Source organism: Triplophysa rosa, linkage group LG1 (assembly GCF_024868665.1).
Source record: "Triplophysa rosa linkage group LG1, Trosa_1v2, whole genome shotgun sequence".
NCBI classification, from domain to species: domain Eukaryota; kingdom Metazoa; phylum Chordata; class Actinopteri; order Cypriniformes; family Nemacheilidae; genus Triplophysa; species Triplophysa rosa.
In genome coordinates, this window is record NC_079890.1 from 31,078,118 (window position 1) to 31,099,194 (window position 21,077).

At 37.6% G+C, this 21,077-nt stretch overlaps 1 protein-coding gene across 1 annotated transcript in view; it reads right to left on the reverse strand.

Annotated features, from left to right (window-relative positions):
• adam19a (ADAM metallopeptidase domain 19a) overlaps nt 1–21,077 on the reverse strand; it is an 89,701-nt gene that overhangs the window by 37,737 nt on the left and 30,887 nt on the right. Inside the window, exon 4 of the mRNA XM_057343615.1 lies at nt 3,979–4,054. Within this exon, the coding sequence (XP_057199598.1) occupies nt 3,979–4,054 (76 nt within the window). The remainder of the gene's footprint in view (nt 1–3,978; nt 4,055–21,077) is intronic.

A 21,077-nucleotide genomic window follows, 5' to 3' on the forward strand; every position in this document is an offset into this window, starting at 1 on the left:
AAGACTTGGGCATTAATGTTGTTCATAAACCGAGCAAAACTAAGTTAATGGCACATCTATCTAATTAATAGTAAAAAGACTGTAAATCACAATTATGTTTGATACATTTTTGGTGTTCAGGTTTATTGGACTTAATTAGTCTAGCTCTTTTTCACTGAAGTGTCATATAACTCCCCTCCCGAGTTTTCCGAACATTTGGAAAATAATCGCTCCATTTAACTACTGAACCAAACTAGTATAACTGATATTCTTTCAGCTATTAGACAAAAGGCTTATATGAACGGTCAGACCGTGAAATTAGTTCATTTATTTGAACAGACCGGAAGCAAAAAGAGGGATGGCCAAGCACGGTTGACACACAAATCAATTGACTCTGGAGACAACGGCCGATAATCTCGCCGGCTGTGGATCACCCAGACAAATAATGAGATACAGCATCTAAAGAAGCTGTAAATGTCAGGAAATGGCTGCAAACTAGTGGAGGTTTCCTCAACTTTACACATTTAAAGTAACATCTGGGAATATAAAAGGTAACATTAACACTGTCTTGGAAAATATATCATAAGAAAAGTAATTATTACATTTTTTAAATTATGAAAATCTACACAAAGTAAAACAAATAAAGATTCATACATAAATGTCACATTTATATGTGTACTTGTTTTCTAATTGGTCAGTGAAGACCATTCTTGATATGAAATCAATGAATCAATAATCATTCATCATTTCCAATTATGTTGAGGTTTGGTTAATATATGCAAAAAGTGTTAACATATTTAAATGTATACTGCAACAATGTTCAAAGTAAGGAAGGAAGGAGGCGGGAACCGGCGAACATTAAATAAACTTTTAATAAAATAAACCAACCACAAAACGAAAGTAAAGGGCCAAACATAAATAAAACTTAACACAATGTCCAGGCCTGGTCCTCTCTCGTCCTTCACTCCTGTCGCTCGTCCTTTTATGCTTCCGCTCCTCTGTGAGAGATGCGAGACCGGTGCAACGCGCAGCTGACACTCATTATCACTCGTGTCACCGGCCTCGCACCGTTCCCTCACGGCTCTCGTCCCGCCTTCCTCGTTACATATACATTTAAGATTTAAGCCATGAAATCAGTCTTAAAGGTCCAATGTGTAATTTTTTGAAGGATCTATTGACAGAAATGTAATATAGTATACATAAGTATGTCTTCAGAGTTGTACAAAGACCTTAAATAATGAAGTGTTATGTTTTTATTTCTATCTACATACACCATGGGTCCCCTTACATGAAATTCATCATGTTGTTTCTACAGTGGCCCTAAACGGACAAACTACTTCACAGAGTGCGTTTCGTAAATATGTTATCTCCTTCAGCAAAGAAGCGAAAATGTGATGACTTCTTAGTCCTGTGTCAGCCACCGTAGTGCTTCGAAAGGGAGGGGGAGGGGTGGAGTGAGCCGCTCGTTGCAATTCACAACCTCACTACTAGATGGCGCTAAATTTCATACACTGTACCTTTAAATGTGCAATCTGTAACTTTTGCATTGAAACATCTGAAACTTTTGTTTGAAACATACAATTTGTTGCATGTTACTTTATTTAACTTCAGCACAAAGATAAGTGCATAATGTCAAACTAACATCTTTTAACAATGATCAATTATATATAATTATAAGCGGGGTAAGATAAAGAGAGCTTTCAACACTGGTTTTTATACACAGTACTTGCTTGACCTTTAATTCTGGTTTATTTTTGACAAAAAAAAAGAGTGCTGTTGTAACTAGACAAAAGTGAATTTGATTTTTATCTAAATAATAGCACCAACATCATTTCCACCACGTTACTAAACACAGTCAGGTGGGTTTAAAAGAGTTTATTTTATAAAAGTCTCGTAACCTACAGAAGAAATGCCCATATATACTGTATATATATATATATACACGTTTCTGAACTCAGCAGATTTTCATTTTCTTCCTGTCTTCTTCCTTCCTCTTTGTGGTTGTCAGTAGGTTTAAACTGCCCAACATTTACACACACACTCGCTGCGTGTCATCATTTCATGCCATCACAAGAAATATTTTCATTTCCAATAAACGGAACTAAGACATAAAACTGATCTGCTATAACGTGAAGGAAGCACACTGACAGTTTAATCTTCCCGCTGTAAGACTCATGCATATTTGATTTTCTCTGATTTGATAGAACTAAGGTTTGCTTAATGACTTTTTTATGAAGTTATAAATACGGCGCTAATTAAACCTCTGTGTGTGCGTGTGGGCACCTAAGGGCAAATATTTCACTCTGTTTGTAATGCACAGTTAACCAGCAGGATCACGGCTCCATCACTGTCATGTTTTCCGTTGCAGATGTTGATATTCTAAGGGAAGAGAAATCCTACAGATTTTTCCTAGATCGAATTATCCTGTCTATCACAACAGGGAGCCGGCGGCGCGCTGTGATCTCCACAGCGACTAAAGCGAACTGCTCGTTCCCCTGAAAAGCCCTTTGTGTGTTGTTGCACAGTGGCGAGATTTACGCCCATCCAGCGCTGCTCACTCAAGGGGGCAGCTGGAAGCTGTTAAAGGGGCTCAGAAATAATCACGGGTGTGACTTTTCTCCCATCAAGTCTTGTCAAGTGATGGAAACGTAATTATAAAGCTCGGAGCTTGCGCGGGGACCGCGTGTGGATACGAGATCTTTCGTAACAGTCTGGAAAGGCAACATGGTGAGGAAAATCACTCGTGGTTTTGTGGTCGTTCTCTGGCTGATCAATAAGTCGGATTTTGGAGATGCGTGGAACAAAACAAGACAGGCGGTGGGAAAAATCGAGCAATTTTGTCTTATATTTCAAGTCACGCTTTTTAATATCACGTTCCTCTTGTCCTTGATAGAAGCTGGCACTTCACCGCATTCAACAGAAGCGTATAAGTGACAAGTTTTCGAAACTTTTTGCAAGAGCTAGCAATAAATTATCATTGCAAAATCTGCCCTTTTCAGCTAAAATATATCGGAATAGGTACCCCAGAGTCTTTTTGCCCTTGAATGTTTTGCAGAAGCAAGAGAATTATTTATAACAGAAAATATATCTACTGCCAGCATTACACTGTTGTATTGCCTACATTGTGCAAGGCTGTTTATTTGTGTTTGCAGTTATTTATTTAATTGCCCCATATACCATTTACATATATAGATATACTGTATATTATAGATATTGATCATATGTATATACACTAGTGAGTCTTGCAAAAGCTGTCAAGAATATGTCTGCGTCTATGTTTAAAATGGAAGGGAAAACGTCTTATTGCCATTACTGGAATGCAAACAAAAATACACTGTTTATATTTTTGAAATTGCAGAGTGTACACCATGGCAGTATTAGACATATTGCTTTAAAAGGGATAGTTAACGCAAAATTAGAAATTCTGTCATCACCGCCGTTGTTCGGTTACCAACATTCTTCAAAACATCTTCGTTTGTGTTTTGCTGAAGAAAGAAAGTCATACAGGTTTGAAATGACAAGAGCGTGAGTTATGACAGAATTTTGGGGTGGCCTATCTATTTAATTAACGTTAATTTAATAATACATTTATATTTCAGTTTACTGTTAAACAGAAAAAGCACTCCACTAAAAAAAGATAATCATCACCGTCATCGTAGAATAATGGATTATAGGAGAGAAAACGTCCTTATCTGTCATGAAAACAATGTCACAATGGGAAGAAAAAACCCCAATTGTGGTTCACTTTTTTATGCGAATACATAATTTATAGGTGTTTTCTTTTAGATATGACCTAGATATGTTTGATTCACCCCATCAATTATACTTATAACATTCATGAGAAGGCACTACCTTTTGTAATAGAGAATACCTTTACATGTCATGCAAACAAAACACCCTGGACCCAAGTCTGAAGGTAGAGAAGCGACAGTGACAAAGAGAAAACAGAGAGAGAGAGAGAGAGAGAGAGAGAGAGAGAGAGATCTCAATCCTGCTTACTGTGTGATTGTTAGTCTGGGTGATGGGAAGGCCATTCTCATAGTGAGTCTCAGAGAAGTCGTGAGCCAGTAGCTCCCTAAAAGAGACAAGAACAAGCTGTCACTGTGATTTCAACACAAACACAAACAGTTCTGCTTTTTCCATCGCAATACTTTCTTTTCTCATGCAATACTTGGGAGCGTGCGGCCAGACGCTAAAAAAAAGATGTTTAGTAATTGCTAAATTGCTAAAATGTTTCCTCTGTCAACAAAATCTGGATGAAAAACAACTGACAGTACAAAATTATGATGTGAGCGCGGGTAATGAATAACAATTTTTTGTTCAAACAGTGAAACACTAGTGGATTATATATTAGAGGGAGAAAGGGTCTTTATGCCTCTACTGAGTTCACTGCATTCTCATAAGGTCCTAAAGCATGATTTAAACATGAGGGGGTAAATATAGGAGAAAAGTCACTTGAGTGTAGGCGGGGCCTTCAAATCACAGGCATTGGCCGATTACCCAGTCAATGTGATTATGCCCAGCAATCTTGCTAGCAACCATTCCACAAATAGGCTTAAATGTGTCATACAGGTGGAAATAGGCAGACTAACTACAAGGTACAGATTTCACCCATTCAAACATAACTTTGGTCATGTCTAAATCAAAACGAATTGGAAATTATTTGAAATTATGATCGATGACTGGGTATTTGTGGTCAGTCAATTAAATTAAAGGTGAACCTCAGATCATATGTCTCAACTGAGCATTTCCAGACTAATGGTCAATAAAGGTAAGGTTTAATAACAGGAAAACTATTAATAGAAAAAAACTTAATTTATATATAAGCATCAAAGCGATATGAAATATACTTTTTACTGTATTATTGTTTTTTATATTAAAATTGAAATGCAATATATGAAATATGCAGTATAAAAAAAACATAAATAAGACATTAAAACGATTACTTTTAAAAAATAGCAAAAAAGCACAACAAATAAACTACAATGTTTTAGGTAAATTGTGTTTTAACTCTTTAACATATGCGAACATGAATTCACAATTCACAATGGCCTTAAAAACACAAATAATTCTGAATGATTCTAGAAATCCACAATTTGGACTTTCCAATGGTTGTCTTTATGTCAACGTCATTTAAAATCACAAATTGTCCTCAAAATGACTCAAACTTAATATAGGCCGTCTCAGACTCTCCGAATTGTTTCCTGCCCAGGCATCACATGTTTCAAAGTACTGTAGCTCAATGAGAGAAAATAAAAACACATGATCTCCACTGGCCATCAATCCAGCTCTATTCCATCATTCCTCTCTGAAGTGAATCTTTCTTCATCACAGCATTTACTAGTGGAAAATATCAGGCCGATAAGAGGCCGGCTTTAGCTGGAGTGTTATTGTGTGGCTTCAGACAGGGCTGGTGGTCAAAGCCGTGATCTCTTCAAAGAGAGAGGCAATGATTAGAGCAGGATGGGGAGGAGGGCGTGACCAGGATGTGAGGACTGACTCTGTAATCTATGGCACTTTTCCATTGCATGGTACCGTCAGGTTTAGTACGACTCGGCTCGGTACAGCTCACTTCACTTCGGCTCAGTTTGCTTTTCCACTGCAGTTTAGTACCACTTCAAAGTGGGTGGGATTACAAATGTATCGTCATAGTTGTGCTGCCTCTACTGCCGTAGCATCATCGTAAACGCGACACAAACAAACGCACAACACATGAGTAATGGAGGATATCGATGGCGGATGGGAGCAAAACAAAATACTGCTAAAAATACCGGAGAGTTTGCGAAATCTTACAGCAATGAGCAGACAACGATCATTTGGTTTGCTCGACGGCGCTCGAGGGTAAACTAATCTTGCATTTAGCATTGCGTTAAGGGTCTCAATCTCTATATTACAGTCACAAAGCATATAACGAAATGCCAACATTACATATTAAAATGCGTATTCTTGTGTTGCAAATCCAATGACGCTGGTAATGATTCTCTCTGCCCTATCAGTGATCTGTATGTAAACACGTCACATTTTGGTATCAGTACAGTATGCTTGGAACCTCAACCGAGGTGGTACTAAAAAATGTATCAGGTACTGGGTATTGTACCCAGTGGACAACCCCCCAAAAGTGAGATGTACTGCGTCGTACCGTGCAGTACTATATGCAGTGGAAAAGCGCCACTAGTCTATCCAATGAGGGCATAGACACACACACACACGGCATCATTTATAACCATTAAACTGAGATAAGGTTAAATTATTTAAAGAGTTCATAAGAAACAAAAGTAAGCCAAAATAAGGAAATCAGAGTTTTCTGAAAGGAGCTGAATATTCTGACTCAACTCTCAATACAGAGTCAAGAGACACTCCAAACAGCAGGGATGGATTACTGACCGGGCCAATGGGGCCAGTGCCCAGGGGCCCTTGACTACCATGAGCCCGAGGGGGCCCTGGGCTTCAAGGCTGCGCCATCCAGTTTGGTACAGAAAACCCAACAACAATGAAAACAAATGTTTATCTATGTTTAATATATGGGTCCCATGGGCTATACAAGGCCTCTGTGGATACCCTGTTGTGAGACGCAGACATACCCTGAAACGATCAACAAATCATGGCAACACATGTTTTTATGTTAATAGCATTTTCTGAATCTTTTGCTTGATGATTTGATGCATTAAATACGTGTATATTTGACAGTTAATTAAAAGCGTGTGTTTCACATGCCTTAATTTGGTGAATTGTGGATTTTTCACTGTGTAGCTAATATTAGACTTCTATAAACCCTGTTCATATTATTTTTAGCGTAGCGCAGGCATTTTACGCAGAGCGAGAGCGGTTTTAAAATTCATTATCATCTTAACTTTCACTTTCTATAACTGTGAAGCGCAGCTAAGGGAAAGAACGGAAAAATTGTGGGGGGGGGCCCTTGGAGGAAACTGGTCCCGGGGCCCTTTGAAGTCATAATCTGTCCCTGCCAAACAGATAATATTAAACAGTCCAAAAAGGACTCGAGGACGAACAATTTGCAAGAAGAGTCACAAGCAAAGTGGTAAAAAATAATACTGCAGGGATAAAAAGACCAGACTCAGGCGAAAAAAGTTAAATGAGATCAAAACTTGATGGGTGGCCACTGGCTATTTTCTTAAATATTACCTGCGAACAAAATACAGCTGCTGTAATAAATGAATGAATAATAAATGAATGGATTTAATTGGTGGGTATGTCTACAGTGATTTTTCCCCTCATAATGAGACGTTTGTTCCTACTTCAAACTCATCCCATTGATTTGACCATCCAAAAAAGGTCACATTTTATTTGAAGATATTAACAAACCATTTACTACCACTTTTGCCTCAACGAACACGTAATTTGTTGCTTATTTATCGTTAGTAAGGTAGTTGTTAGGTTTAGGTATCGGGTAGGATTAGGGATGTACAATATGGTCATGCAGAATACGTGCTATATAAGAACTAATAAACAGCCAATATGCTAATAATAGGCAAGATAATAAGCAACTAGTTCATAATGAGAATTGGTCCCTATACTTAATGTGTTACCAAAAAAATATAGACAACACTAAAGGACACTTACATTGTTTTAACATCTCCTACTCCCCCCGCCCCCCCCCCCCCCCCTTAAAATGATCACTTAAAAGGACTGTTGACCCGAAATAAAAATTCTGTCATCATTTACTCAACCTTGAGTTGTTCCAAACTTGTATAAATTACTTTGTTCTGATGAACACAGAGAAAGATAGTAGGAAAATTACAATTGTAGTCAAAAGTGCCCCAGAACTGTTTGCTTTCCTACATTCTTCAAAATATCTTATTTTGTGTTCAACAGAACAAAGAAATTTATACAGATTTGGAACAACTTGAGGATGAGTAAATGAAGAGAGAATTTTTATTTTCGGGTGAACTGTTCCTTTAAAATTGTAATACTTGAAAACTTTTTTTTAAATTTCAGGGTACATATAACATCCAAACTAATGAAAAGAGAACAGGCACAGAGTACAAGAGTAACCTTGAGAAATGTGTATGTGAACACATCTGCAAGACATTTTTATTCCTAGCAGATCTGAATCCAATATTCCATTGAGAATAAAATTGCTTTTAAAAGAGATGAAGCTCTAACATGGCAATACCACCAAAACAGCAGATGTGAGCCATAAGGACCACCATTTTGGAAAGAGCTGTTGAAGAGTGAGAAATGTGCTAGGAAATGAAATCTTGAAACATGCATCAGAGTGACGACCCTTTCCACCCGACGAGAGTAAAATGACAGCACGTATTCAATCTAAAGTTGATGTGGAGGCTTCTGCTGAGATAGTGGAATTGGAGAGGAGACACTGTCGCGTCCGTGTTTGCGGGAGGACCAAGGGTCCATTACATTTTAATGACCGAACACATCTGACAGTTTGATTTTGTGTATTTATTACTAAGAGCGCACCTTCATCTACACATTCTACGGTTTTCACATTTCATGAGGCTTCAATTCCCAAACTATAACAGCACAAATGCTGAAAACCCTTGCTTTGCCCAACTTCTTATTTTCACTCCACATTTAATCCTCCAACAATGCACTCTCCTTGCATATTATAATGAACTCAAATAAAACAAACCTGACTAATTGGCCAACCTCACATCCACATTCATCGGTCAAGCAAATAACTGCTTTAAGACACACATTCATTACGTCCTACAACTAGGTCACGCTTAACCACAATGGCTAACGTGCGGGTTGTGGTTGAAAAACACAAAGCCTTTATTTATGTGATCAACAAGGCATGAGTCACGTTGTTTTCATTAATTTGGTAAACTGCAATGTTCCTGTGGTGCTAAAATCCATTTTAACTGTTCTTGTTTAAAGAAACCTGCAGGCCTAAGCCCTGTGACAAATATACCGTATTTAAGACCCTGCACACCAATGGTCTCGATGCGTCTCCCAAATAACTTTAAAAATGAAACGTACACTTCTGAAATAAAACACAAAGCACTGTTTGCATTGTTGTTGAAATTCCCCGGCACAGAACCGTGTGGTCAATTAGTTTAAAAGAACAGATTATTCTTCTAGAGGTTTGCTTTGTTACTTGGAGCGTTATGGGCAATACGCAACTGTAGCTCTGTTTGCCAGGGCTGTAATAGGTTTTGTATTGAAATCAATATTGGCAGTACGGTTTGTATATCAGAGTCAAAGAGCATTGTGGCTGTTTTCTTATGAAATATAAGGAAAGGTTTAAAGTAAAAATATAAGGTTCAAATGTAAGAGAATAGCAACAAAGTTTAATAGCTCTATTTCCCTCATATTATAGATCTGTGTGTGTGTAAAATCACACATCACAAGACAGCGGTCTCAAAGATAAAGAGAATTGAGAATTTGGGTGTCAAGCCTTTAATCCACTTACTTCTAACTACAAGTGTGCAAAAATTATACATGACAATTTTATATTCCAAATTAACGAGAATAATATTAGTGGTAACGAAGTCTTGCACGTTATCAGAGATCTGATGGGATGGTAAAGTATTTGACTAGTCAGGTGACAGACTAGTCAATAAATGAGGAAACACTACAAAATGCTGGGTTATTTTCAACAGGAGGGCCGGGGCCCACAAGGGGCCTCAAGATGACTCATGTTGACTAAAATTAGACAAAATGAGCATTGAAATACATAAAAAAATTATATATTTCTTATTATTTAGACATTTTTATAATGAATAAATATTTTATAGTTAATGACAAGCTCCAAAATATTTTATTGGGTAGAAATGGTGAGTTTTTGTGAGAGAGAGGGGGGCCTTTGAATATTATTGAATACAATGGGGGGGGTCTTGGAATCAAAAAGGTTGAGAACCCCTGCTATAGGTTGTCTTAGGGTCATATATAATGTAAGCAGCAAGTTAATTCATGTCTTTGTTTTTAAAGGGATAGTTCACCAAAATTTGAAAATTCTGTCATCATTTACTCATCCTCTTGTCATGTAAAACCTGTATGACTTTCTTTCTTCTGCAGAACACAAAAGAAGATATTTTAAGGAAAGTTGGTATCCGAACAGAGCCTGCACTGCACTGCCGAACAGAGCCTGAAGTGCCGTCACTGTTCGGTTAACAACATTCTTCAAAATATCTTCTTCTGTGTTCTGCAGAAGAAAGAAAATCAGACAGGTTTGACAAGAGGGTGAGTAAATGATGATTTTTGGGTGAACTGTCATTTTAACAATAGCTTATTAACAATATTGAGATGAAAGTAGTTGTTATCAATCAATTAATAAAGCTGAAATTATTTCATATAATATATTTATAATTCTAGATCCACTTTTCAGTAATGGTCTAACATCAGCACATTAAAAAGCTCTCATAACAGAAGTGCTGTGTGGGTGAATTTCAACAAAGTGTGAAAAACCGCATACAAAACAGCATTTACAAGATTATAATAATACATCAGTGATATTTGACACATCTAAAAAGCATCCATGTGCGGACTCCAGACCTAACATTAACATAACCGTCTTCATATCACCTGCTGAGAGCAATGTTGCCATTATTATGTATAATCTGTAGGCTTAATTATAGAGGATCCTCTAGTCAAGCAGTCATTGACACATCACGCCAACATAGTCAGTTTTTAGAAAATGTTTTGCACAACCCTAATGGGGCACACTTGGGTTAAAAAAGTGGTTATTTTAAATTTCAACGGTGCCACTGCTGACAGACGAGAGGTAAGTTGATATTAATAATATTTATTAAATGTGCGTGTGTGTATATATATACACATGTTTGTATGCCGTGTATTTTCAAAGCAACATAAACATACATCTCTGTCGACTATTTTTATAATCTGTATGACTGTCGACACCAGCACTTGCTTTTATGACCAACCTATTTCAAACATAGATCAAAATAATTGTTTGTGACGCCCCCTCGCTTTGTTTTTCTTTGTCCGAAACTTTTAGGTAAGTCATAAACTTTTGTGGAAATCATATTTTAGATATTTGGCGGCGTACTCAGATTTTAGGACCCAGCGGAAGCGTCAGGGTCTCGACCGCTGCAGCGCCACTCAGTCAAAAGCACCGGAATTCAAATGACGAGTGATTTAATTTCATTTCGTTACATTTATTACTTTTATCATATTTTTAAAGCAAATACATTTTTTGGGCGTTCATTGACCAAAACAAGAGGGGGCTTGCCTCAGACGCAGTTTCGTTTTCTGGTAATAACAGACTTGCAGCAATGGCCTTCATTGACAAGCTTTCTTTTATCTTTTAGAGAGATTATATCTGAAGGAAATCTTCAGAAGTGGGAGCCTGAAGCCTTAACTGACAAATTTGCAGGTAAGAAATGAATGTCTAAAAACTTCCTGTTAGTGCAGTCATTTGAAGAAGGACCTAAAATGTTTCATTTTTGACATTAAAACAAATATGTAATGAAACGAGTACAAAATAATAAATTAATATAATCTATGATATGACACATGAAATTAACATTGTGTACTAATTTTCACAATTAAAGTCAATAGGAAAAGTGTGGCCCCTACAGGTCATCCGGCTAAAATGTAAAGACCTATGAATTCTTCATCAGATTGTGTGCTTGTACTTTTTTCCACATGACTGTACATCAATTTTGACAATACAGTTTTAATTATAAATAATTGTTGTAATAATAATAATAATACTGTGTATGTGTGCATATTTACAAAAGAGAATATCTGTTAACCTATAGGTTGGAACAAACATCATTCAGTATCAGGAGGAGCAATGGAAGACCTTCATTGTTCTGCAGCTTGGGGATAAAACCAGTTCCGCTTAAGTCTTCGTTATTGTGGGAAGAATGATGCTGGAGGAAGACCGTCTTTTACAAGCAGTTGATATGTGTTGTTTATTTACATTTAATAAATTACATTTAATTATGCCAATCCTGGTGGTGCTGCTATTTGGTGGCTTTTGGTTAGGTAGTTTATAATTGTATAAGCTAGACTAGCCTCTGTTATGTTTTTTTTAATTGATTCTTGTAAATTGATACTTAACTGCTAGTAACTTTATGATAAAAGGAAGTACAACTGCAACCAAAACCTATTGTATTGGAAATAAAGAATTATCAAGTTATTTTATGTTGTGCATTATTTGTTTAAACTGCAATAAAATAATAATAAACAGGATGGCCAAAAATAATAAACAACAAATATAACAATAATAATAAAACAAGAGCTGCAAGCAGCACCACCGGGGCCAAGCCCACACTTTGCCCAGCTAACCCACCCAGCCCACACTTCCCCCACATGCCCACACTTCCCCTAGTGTACCCACAGCATGCCCACACATCCCCCAGTGTACCCACAGCATGCCCACACTTCCCCAGTATGCCCACAGCATGCCTACATACAGCCCACACTTCCCCCAGTATGCCCACACTCCCCCAGTGTACCCACACTTCTCCCAGTATGCCCACACTTCTCCCAGTGTACCCACAGCACGCTCACACCCAGCCCACACTTCCCCCATTATGCCCACACTTCCCCCACGTGACAAAATCGTAATCGTACGATCCGGCATGACATGAGAAATCCGTAGACACCGAGATCTTGGTTTTCTGACAAACATTTCAAAAGTTACGAGCAAAAATAGCCATTTTTCAATTCTCGCGACCCATAGGTGGCGCTGTTCCCCATTTTGGCAAAGACCCCCAGTCCGAGGTGTCGATGAAGCGTACAACGTTTCTTACCGATAGATCGATAAATGTTTGAGATACGGCCTAAGATCCATTTTTGGGTCAACTTTGAAAAGTTTGTGGTGTCGTAACTTTTGAGCAACAGCAAAAATCTCCATTACGTAGCATCTCTTCTACGCGGCTCAGTCCAAAGATCGTTTCAGCCGATTTTCGTGACAATCAGTCACAATTTCTAGGACTAGAAGCGAAAAAACGCAATACTGTACTTTTCAAGATGGCCGCTACTGTAATGGGCGGAGTCTTAGTGTAATGCATGGAATGCGATAAGCGTGACGAGTGCATGACATGTGGTGAGTAGAATTTTTGTACATCAATGGGTTCAGAAGTTACAGCCGTTTGAAAAGTGCATTTTTGAACTGCTGGTGGCGCTATAGAGTGAGTGCTAGAGACCCCATACTTGGTCACATGACTAATGATTACCACCTCTACGAGTGTGCCAATTTTCACCATTTTCCTAACTACGGTTCATAGGGCTACCATAGACTACCATTGGTTAAGAATAATAATAATACTGACAAGAACAATAGAGGCCATAGCCCCTTCGGGGCTTGGCCCCTAATAATAAATAACATGTTGGCAAAAATAACCCAACAAATTATTTCATAACCCAACAGTTGGGCTAAACTTGTAACCCAATATATTGGGTTAAAAAAACCCAACAATGGGTCGGTGCTATAGTAACCCAGCATTGGGTTATTTGTTGGGTCAATTTTAACCCAACTGTTTTTAGTGAGTATGCATTTGCTCTCAAAATGAATGGGTAAGATCTGTACAATCTGTTTACTGCCCTTAAAGGTCCAGTGTGTAATTTTGCAGAGGATTTATTGACAGAAATGCAATATAATACACATAACTATGTGTTCAGATGTGTATAAAGGCCTTACGTAATGAAGCATTATGTTTTTATTACCTTAGAATGAGCTATTTCTATATATATACAGCGCAGGTCTGCTTGCATGGAATTTTCGCCATGTTGTTTCTACAGTAGCCCTAAACGGACAAATTGCTCTACAGAACACGTTTCGTAGATACGTTATCTGATTCTGGAAAGAAGCAAAAATGTGACAACATCTTAGTCCTCTCTCAGCCTCCGTAGTGCTTTGACAGGGGGATGCGGGGATGGAGTGACCGGTTGGTTGTAATTCGCAACATCACCGCTAGATGCCGCTAAAATGACACAATGGTCCTTTAAGAAGGAAAAAATGCAAGCAGACTTTTCATCATACCCAGAGATTTTATTTGGAAGGATTTGGGTGGAATTCACACAACAATAAAACTGGAGCGTTAGAGAATGTGAGAATGTTTTGTATTTGGTGGCAAAGCTTCTCTTTGTCTTACCGAGGCAGAGAATATTTGGTTTGAGAGTGCAACAGAGAAATAAAATTTTCTTAAGGAACCACATTCACAGTAATCTAAAAATGTGAGCGTAAGTTTAATTAATTTCACAAGGTCCCTGTGGTCAAAGTACCACTTGGCAAAAACCATTTATTCTTTATCTTTAAATAAACTGGTAGCCAAATCACCTGGTAGTCATTTTTAGCAGGTAAAAGCATTGAGCTGCATGGTAGTCCGGGCAGCCCAATCAGCTGAACCTCGAACGCTCATTCATTTCTATAGTGGAGCCCCCGTAGGCAAAATATGGAATAAGGGAACATGATTTGAGATGGTTTCTCGGCAGGAGCCTTGCTGGTTATGGAGTCACAATACTTTAACAATGCTAGCTCTCTCATTGGCTTAAGCCTTCTGTAGAGTGAACAATGCATACATGTAAGTTACACACTGCCTTATTCAAATGCATTAAACGCTACATTGTAACTCTATATTATCACATGTTTACAAAGCACCAGCTTCAACAGTACATGTTGCACAAGTTTGCTGCCAAATGTAAGCAAGTGCACATCCATCTGCTTCCTCTAACTAATGTAGCATATCCATCGTTTTGCTCCCACTCTCTCCAAACTGTTATCTCAGTGGATGAATAGCTGGCATGAGAATGTGTGAGACTCTTTAGGAATCATGCTTCACTGGGATTATGTAATTCTTTTCAAAGTGTGTAATTTTTTCAATCTTTAAATACTTTCTGCAATCGCATCCTAATATGCAGAGGCAGCTATAAGTAATCCATTCGTAGGCTGATTCCCCGAAGAGCGTAAACACTGCGGCTCAGTTTTGAAACATTGCTCTGTTTGTTTTGAGTGCTTCCACGTGCTAACGTTTGGCTCAAACAACAGTGAAGTGGTGAAGGCAGTAATACTGATGAAAATGAGATGATGATACTAATGAAGACACTGATGATGAGGTAATAAGTAACGAATAAAGTAGACACAGACTCGTTAGGCTTCGTCTTAAAATGAAAAACATAGACACAAGACAGAGGACATGCAATGGAAAAAGAAAATAACTGTATGTGTGTGTGTCTCATTACGCTTCTATTTTCAACCACCCGAGTCTGCGATAACTGTCCCGTGGACTTCGTCTTAGATTAATGTGCTTGTTTTATGCACAGCTGTAGAGGAACAAAGAGAACGGGACTTGTGTGTGTGCGTGTGTGTGTACGTGTGTGTGTGTGTGTTTCTCTCTGAGGTAAAACAGGTGCAATTCAGCATCAGCAGTAGTGAAATTACTCATTGCTCTCTAGTTGAAAGACAGCCTCGGACAAAAAAGAGAGAGGCCACAACAGAAGCAAAAGCCATCGTTCTAAAACATTTCCTAATGAAAATACTACACATTCACTTCTAAATCACACATTTATACAACCCCTATCTATCTGAACTGTGCTGTCTAATAAAACGTAAGGTCAAATAAACATAACTCTTGTAAACCCTAAGACTTTTTTCTGTTAGCCAGTAGTACCATATACAATTTTTTACAAGATAACAAGAGAAGCCGCCATAGATCGTTTAAAGATGTTTACATTACCAATTCCAAAATGTCTTGTAAATTAATAAATTGTTTGTTGTATTACCATATCATTAAACACAAGCCATAAACCAATTAACAAAATCACAGTCCTATTGTAAGATTTTTTTAAATTAATGAAATACAAAATAAACATTCTAAAGTAAAAGCCCTTTAAAAGACATGTATTCACACCATAACATGCATAATCTGCTCAGATTTTTTTCTTGACTTCTGTGGGTAAAAGGGTGTGTACAGGATGTTTGTTTGATGGAGGCGCATAGCTGTGAGGCCTGGTTGAAAATGAAACCTAATCTGCCCTTAAACCTATTACCAAGAATGTGCCACCATCTCAGTGCAGTTTTGGCAGTTTAGGGTGTGAATCTTTAGACACTGGTGTTGACCAAGGAAGTAACACTTTTATTTTTGCCCATACTTGCATTGATTTAAATAAACTCTTAACCTGAAGTATTAAGCGGTCATAAATGATGCATCAAAATGTGCAGTTTGTTGATAAGAGATGTTTATTACATCAAAATGCGATCAAACACACAATTTTCACCTTCCCTTACGAAAATTAACCATGTTTTTTTTTTGTGGTACAAGTGTAGTATCCGTGTTTTTTTGGTGCATTGATTACTTAGGGCAAAACCATGGTTTTACTACAGTAACCATCGTTTACTATGGTTTTAACAAAAAACATGGTTATTTTGTGATAACAATTGTTTTACTACAGTAACCATGGTTTTTCAGTTTTAACTGTAGTAAAACCATGGTAAATTTTCGTAAGGGTTGTGAGTGATAGATCCAGTGGAAAAGAGTGAAGACTTGCATTAAAGGTGGACCACATGTCATATCCCAAAAATGATAGAAATTTGTAATATTGAAATCATTTGACTTGGGCTGGTATGCAACTACCCATCAGTGAAGAACACCCCTTACATGACCTGGCTAGCAACGAACAAATACAAATAAATAAAGTAATGGACAGATACTGTATAATGCCCTGGCAACAACCAAATGGTGGTATTTTTTGCATATGCAAGCACCACACACAGTTTTTTAAAATACTGTATGTAAACATTTTACTTTAAAGGGCCTCTGCAATGCCTTGGAACGCGCACAATTATTCGATATGTTGACGTAATTTCAACTGAAAAATGCAGAGAGGGCGAGACATATCGTGTGACCCCTCCCCCTTTTAAAATAACCAATAGCGTTTAGTTTACAGTAGGGTTGCACGGTGTACCGGTGCTACGGTAGCAGCTTCAAAATACCCGCGATGCCTCTCTATTTTTGAAACGGTAGTATCGTAGTACCGTAGTTAATGTTGCATATGCGCATTAATATTTATTTAAACACTTACATCTGCCTTTTTGCGGTGTTTATCTCCTAAATGAATGTGTGTTTTGAATGTCTCGGACGAGTTAATGATTCAAATTGGCGATTTGAACAAGTTGGTTAAATGATTCACTAACTCAGTGGAAAATTGACGCCACCTACTGGCCGTTTTAATTCTGCATTTAAAGTAAGCCTAATATTTCCCTTTATAAAGACTGCTGTATCAATTAAATTTGTCCAACATTTGAATTAGTTCCTACGTGAAAAATAATCTAGTGTACTTTAGTATTTACTACAGTAAACTACTAAAACTCATAGATACTAGTGTTTTTGAGTCTTATCATAGTAAATATTTAAGTATACTACAGTATTTATAGTATTTATAAATGACTAAATGTAAATGTATTTGCTACAATTTATCCAATTACTACAGTTAATACAACAACATATTCTAGTACAAAGTATAATGCAGTTTACTATAGTAAATACAAAATGTTTAATCTAAATCTGTGTTTTTTGTATAGATTTGAATTATATGGCACAGCATCGTGACACTACTTGGTATCGAAATACTTCAGCTGGTATAGTATCGTAAGACATGTTTATGGTACCGTGACAACCCTAGTTTAGCACAGTCAACCTCAGCCAGGCAAAGCTGCATTTAACAGCATGATAGCCACAGTGACAGTAGTGTAAGTCTATTGAGCTCTGAGCTATAGTGTCTCTTAACTGGAGGACACTAACGCAAAATTAAGACTTTAATGTAAATATTTAGACTGTCTGGATCATCCCCTATCTCTCATCTAGAGCATTATGCGTAATTCACCATGTAGGACATAATAAATGTGCGAACAAGTGGCTGATATGAGGCGCTGCTTCCGCAGAGCTCATAGGGAAGGGGGCGGGACTCTTCTGATTCTAAAGCGGATTTGATTGGATGAGAACTTTGACGGGAGGCTGATGTGTAGCGTGATGTCATAGAATTTCTAGATTTGTTTGAACGGTTATATCTCCTAGAGCGCTTAATAGCATATCAGTTTATTGACGTTCCCTAAGGCTCACTTATTTTTAATAAAAGGAAAAAAACTTTTGTTTTGATTTCACTATGTCTTTAATAATTTTGGCAATTTTTCTTCAGTGTAGGTCAAGATTTGCTGACAAAGCACCAACCACAATGCTCATTTTACATCGTACAGCAAAACTTAATAATAGCCTTACTACCCCGAAAGAGGGAAAAGCTTAAAGAAAAAATTATGTGATTACACATGATTACCCTAGTCTGTTTCCCTTCTTAAAAGTTTACTACGTCTGAAGGTCTTTGGGGACACAAAAACACAAAACAGGTCTGATGTGTGTGTGTATGTGGATGAGAGCCAAAGGTAGACAGAAAGAAAGCGACCATGGCCCAGTGACCTACTGCTGCAAAACATTCCTTGCCCTTTTAAAGCGGCACCATCTGTTACTAATCACCTCATTCAAACCAGCAGTGTACTGTACATGAGACAGAGAGAAAGAATGAGAGAGAAAACACAAAGGAAATGGGGGAAGGGTGCGGAGAACGAATTTAAGACACACAAGAGAGAGAAGAGATAGACGAAAATAAAGAGTAAGACGGTATGTACATTTTCTGGAAATTAGTGACTCATGACAAGGCAAGATGTGGGCTATAAATATTTCAGTGCCAACAATACATGACATATGCTCAAATCTAAAATCCGTTGGCTTCATGCTAACACAAACATCCCCGTCACTCCCCTATAAGGACTGTACTCATACTGACTGTTAACACACAGCATGCTAAAGATGAGTTGCGCAATGTTCAAGCATAGAAGCTTTGGCAGTCTTTGCGCTAATGGCTTATAGTACAGAAACATACGCTAGTATGGAAGCGCAGATGTGAAAGCTTGGCTGACACACTGCAGGTGGATTTTGCGTTACTGTGGCGATAATAAATCTTACTACTATAGATGGGGAAGGAGATCAAATGTGTGCTGATAAACAGGATGTGTTATTTGGACACCATCTTTAACCAATGTCCTAAGTTAACCTACTAGAGAAGAGTGACTATACATGCAGTTCATGCTAATGCCAGCTATAGATCCCTTTTGCGCAGACGTCACGCTTACGTCACGGCATTAGCTGGAGGCAAAACAAAGGGAAAACTGGAGGCGGCCAATACAAACCGGCACAGATTCGGCTACATAAGGAGTTTAAAATATCATCTTGTTGTGTTGTTTAGTGCCACAATTGACAGAATACAGTCTCCAATTTGATATTTTAACACATACCTGCTGCCATTGACAAACAAAAACACTGACGACAGCTGAAGTTAAACACAATAAAATGAGTGGACTGAACAGAAACGATCATCAAAAATGCTCGCGTTTCACTTCATAACAATTAAGATTAAAAAACGACTGTCTTTTGTTGGTGTGGATTATGATTTAGGTATGTGTCTTAAAATATCTCACGTATGCCCAATTCAGAAACTGGGGAACAAGGTTATTTTTCAAGTAGCGTTAACTTTTGAACACATAGGGTATGCTAGCTAACTTTGTTAGTTATACAACTAGCAGTTAACTATCGGCCAGAAACGAAACATAAAGGAAACTGTGTGTCATCTCTTCTTTAGTTGTCACAAGTGCATTAGTATAAAGGGAGAGGGAACAGTGAGAAGGCTCATGTTATGTGTCAGGTTTGTGTTCAAGTAAATGCATTTGCTAACTGTTAGTACACGCAGACCTCTATAGATGTATACGCTCTCAGTTTATCTTTACTATACACGCTTGGTTTCTCTGTCTGGTAGGTGTAATAGGTGTAGATGTCAGGCCACTTAACTGGAGGTAATCCTGTCAGTTCATCCCTGGATCCATTGAGTGAGCGCGGACAGGTCGGCCAGGTTCATGGCGTTAAAGTTAACTTTTTTTAAAACAATCGTGGTCCTAGACAATGAGTGACCTTACATGTTAAAATTTAATCAGACTTTTTTCTAGTCATTGTCAAAAAGCAAGCCAACAAAACGTGCTACCTAGCATTAGTAATGCGGTCAGGGGCATCTTTCTGCCTCCACATTAGCTCCACCCACAAAAACGTGTCACAATGTTTACTAACAGGAAAGGCGCCTATAGTTAGAACGCTGAGGATACATCACACACTTGTATTGTGAATTTAACCTTGAGACTTGAGGAAAAACAATGTGTGAAACCTAGTGTGTATGCATCAGTCTTAAGCATTATACATCCGCAGAAAAACATTAAGGGACCATTTCAAAATTATTTTCAGTTTTTCTGAATTTACTATTTATGTGTTTAGGTAAAATGATTTTTGTTTCATTCTGTGAACTAACAAAATTTCTCCCAAATTTCAAATACAAATATTGTTTCTATTTGCATTTATTTGCAGATAATAAAACGGGAGAAACAGGTGAAAATAACAGAAAAGATGCTCTGTATTTTTTCAGACCTCAAATACTACAAAGAAAACAAGTTCATATTTACTTTTAAGTAATACAACAATCATATTTGTACAAGTATTTAGGAAAAGTTCAAAAATTATTTTTTTATGTGATAACCTCGATTTTTATCTGAGTTTTTATGTGTCTTATCATATTGTCAGTCTTGCTGTTGCTGACTTTATGTCACTTTTATATATGACTTTTGTTGGCCACCATACATCTAGAAATGCTGATTAAGTACAATTTTGATTTTTTTTCCACGGTTGTATACTGTGGAGAACACAACCTCAAAATACAACCAAATGAACTGAATGTAAAACAAAAATGCTCAACACAGCCTCCATGAGTTTTGAATCGCTGGGCCTTAAAAGAAATTAGGGGACTTTGGTAGACAAAATCCAACACAGCTGTTTATTAAAACAAGAGGGAATCTAGAGTTGTAATTCCAACATCTGGGTGAAATATGTTTCACTTGTTTCCTCAAAATGATTATTTCCACCAGCTTGTTCCTGCTACATGTCACGGTGGCATTAAATTCGACAACAACTGCAATATTTCCATTACAGCATTATGAAGAATCATCTCTAAACTAAAGTATAAATATGGATTCATCATTCTCAGTGATATGTTCAACGTAGGCTGAAGAGGGAAGGTTTCAGGATGCATGAGAAAGCAGATTACACAAACACTGGCTG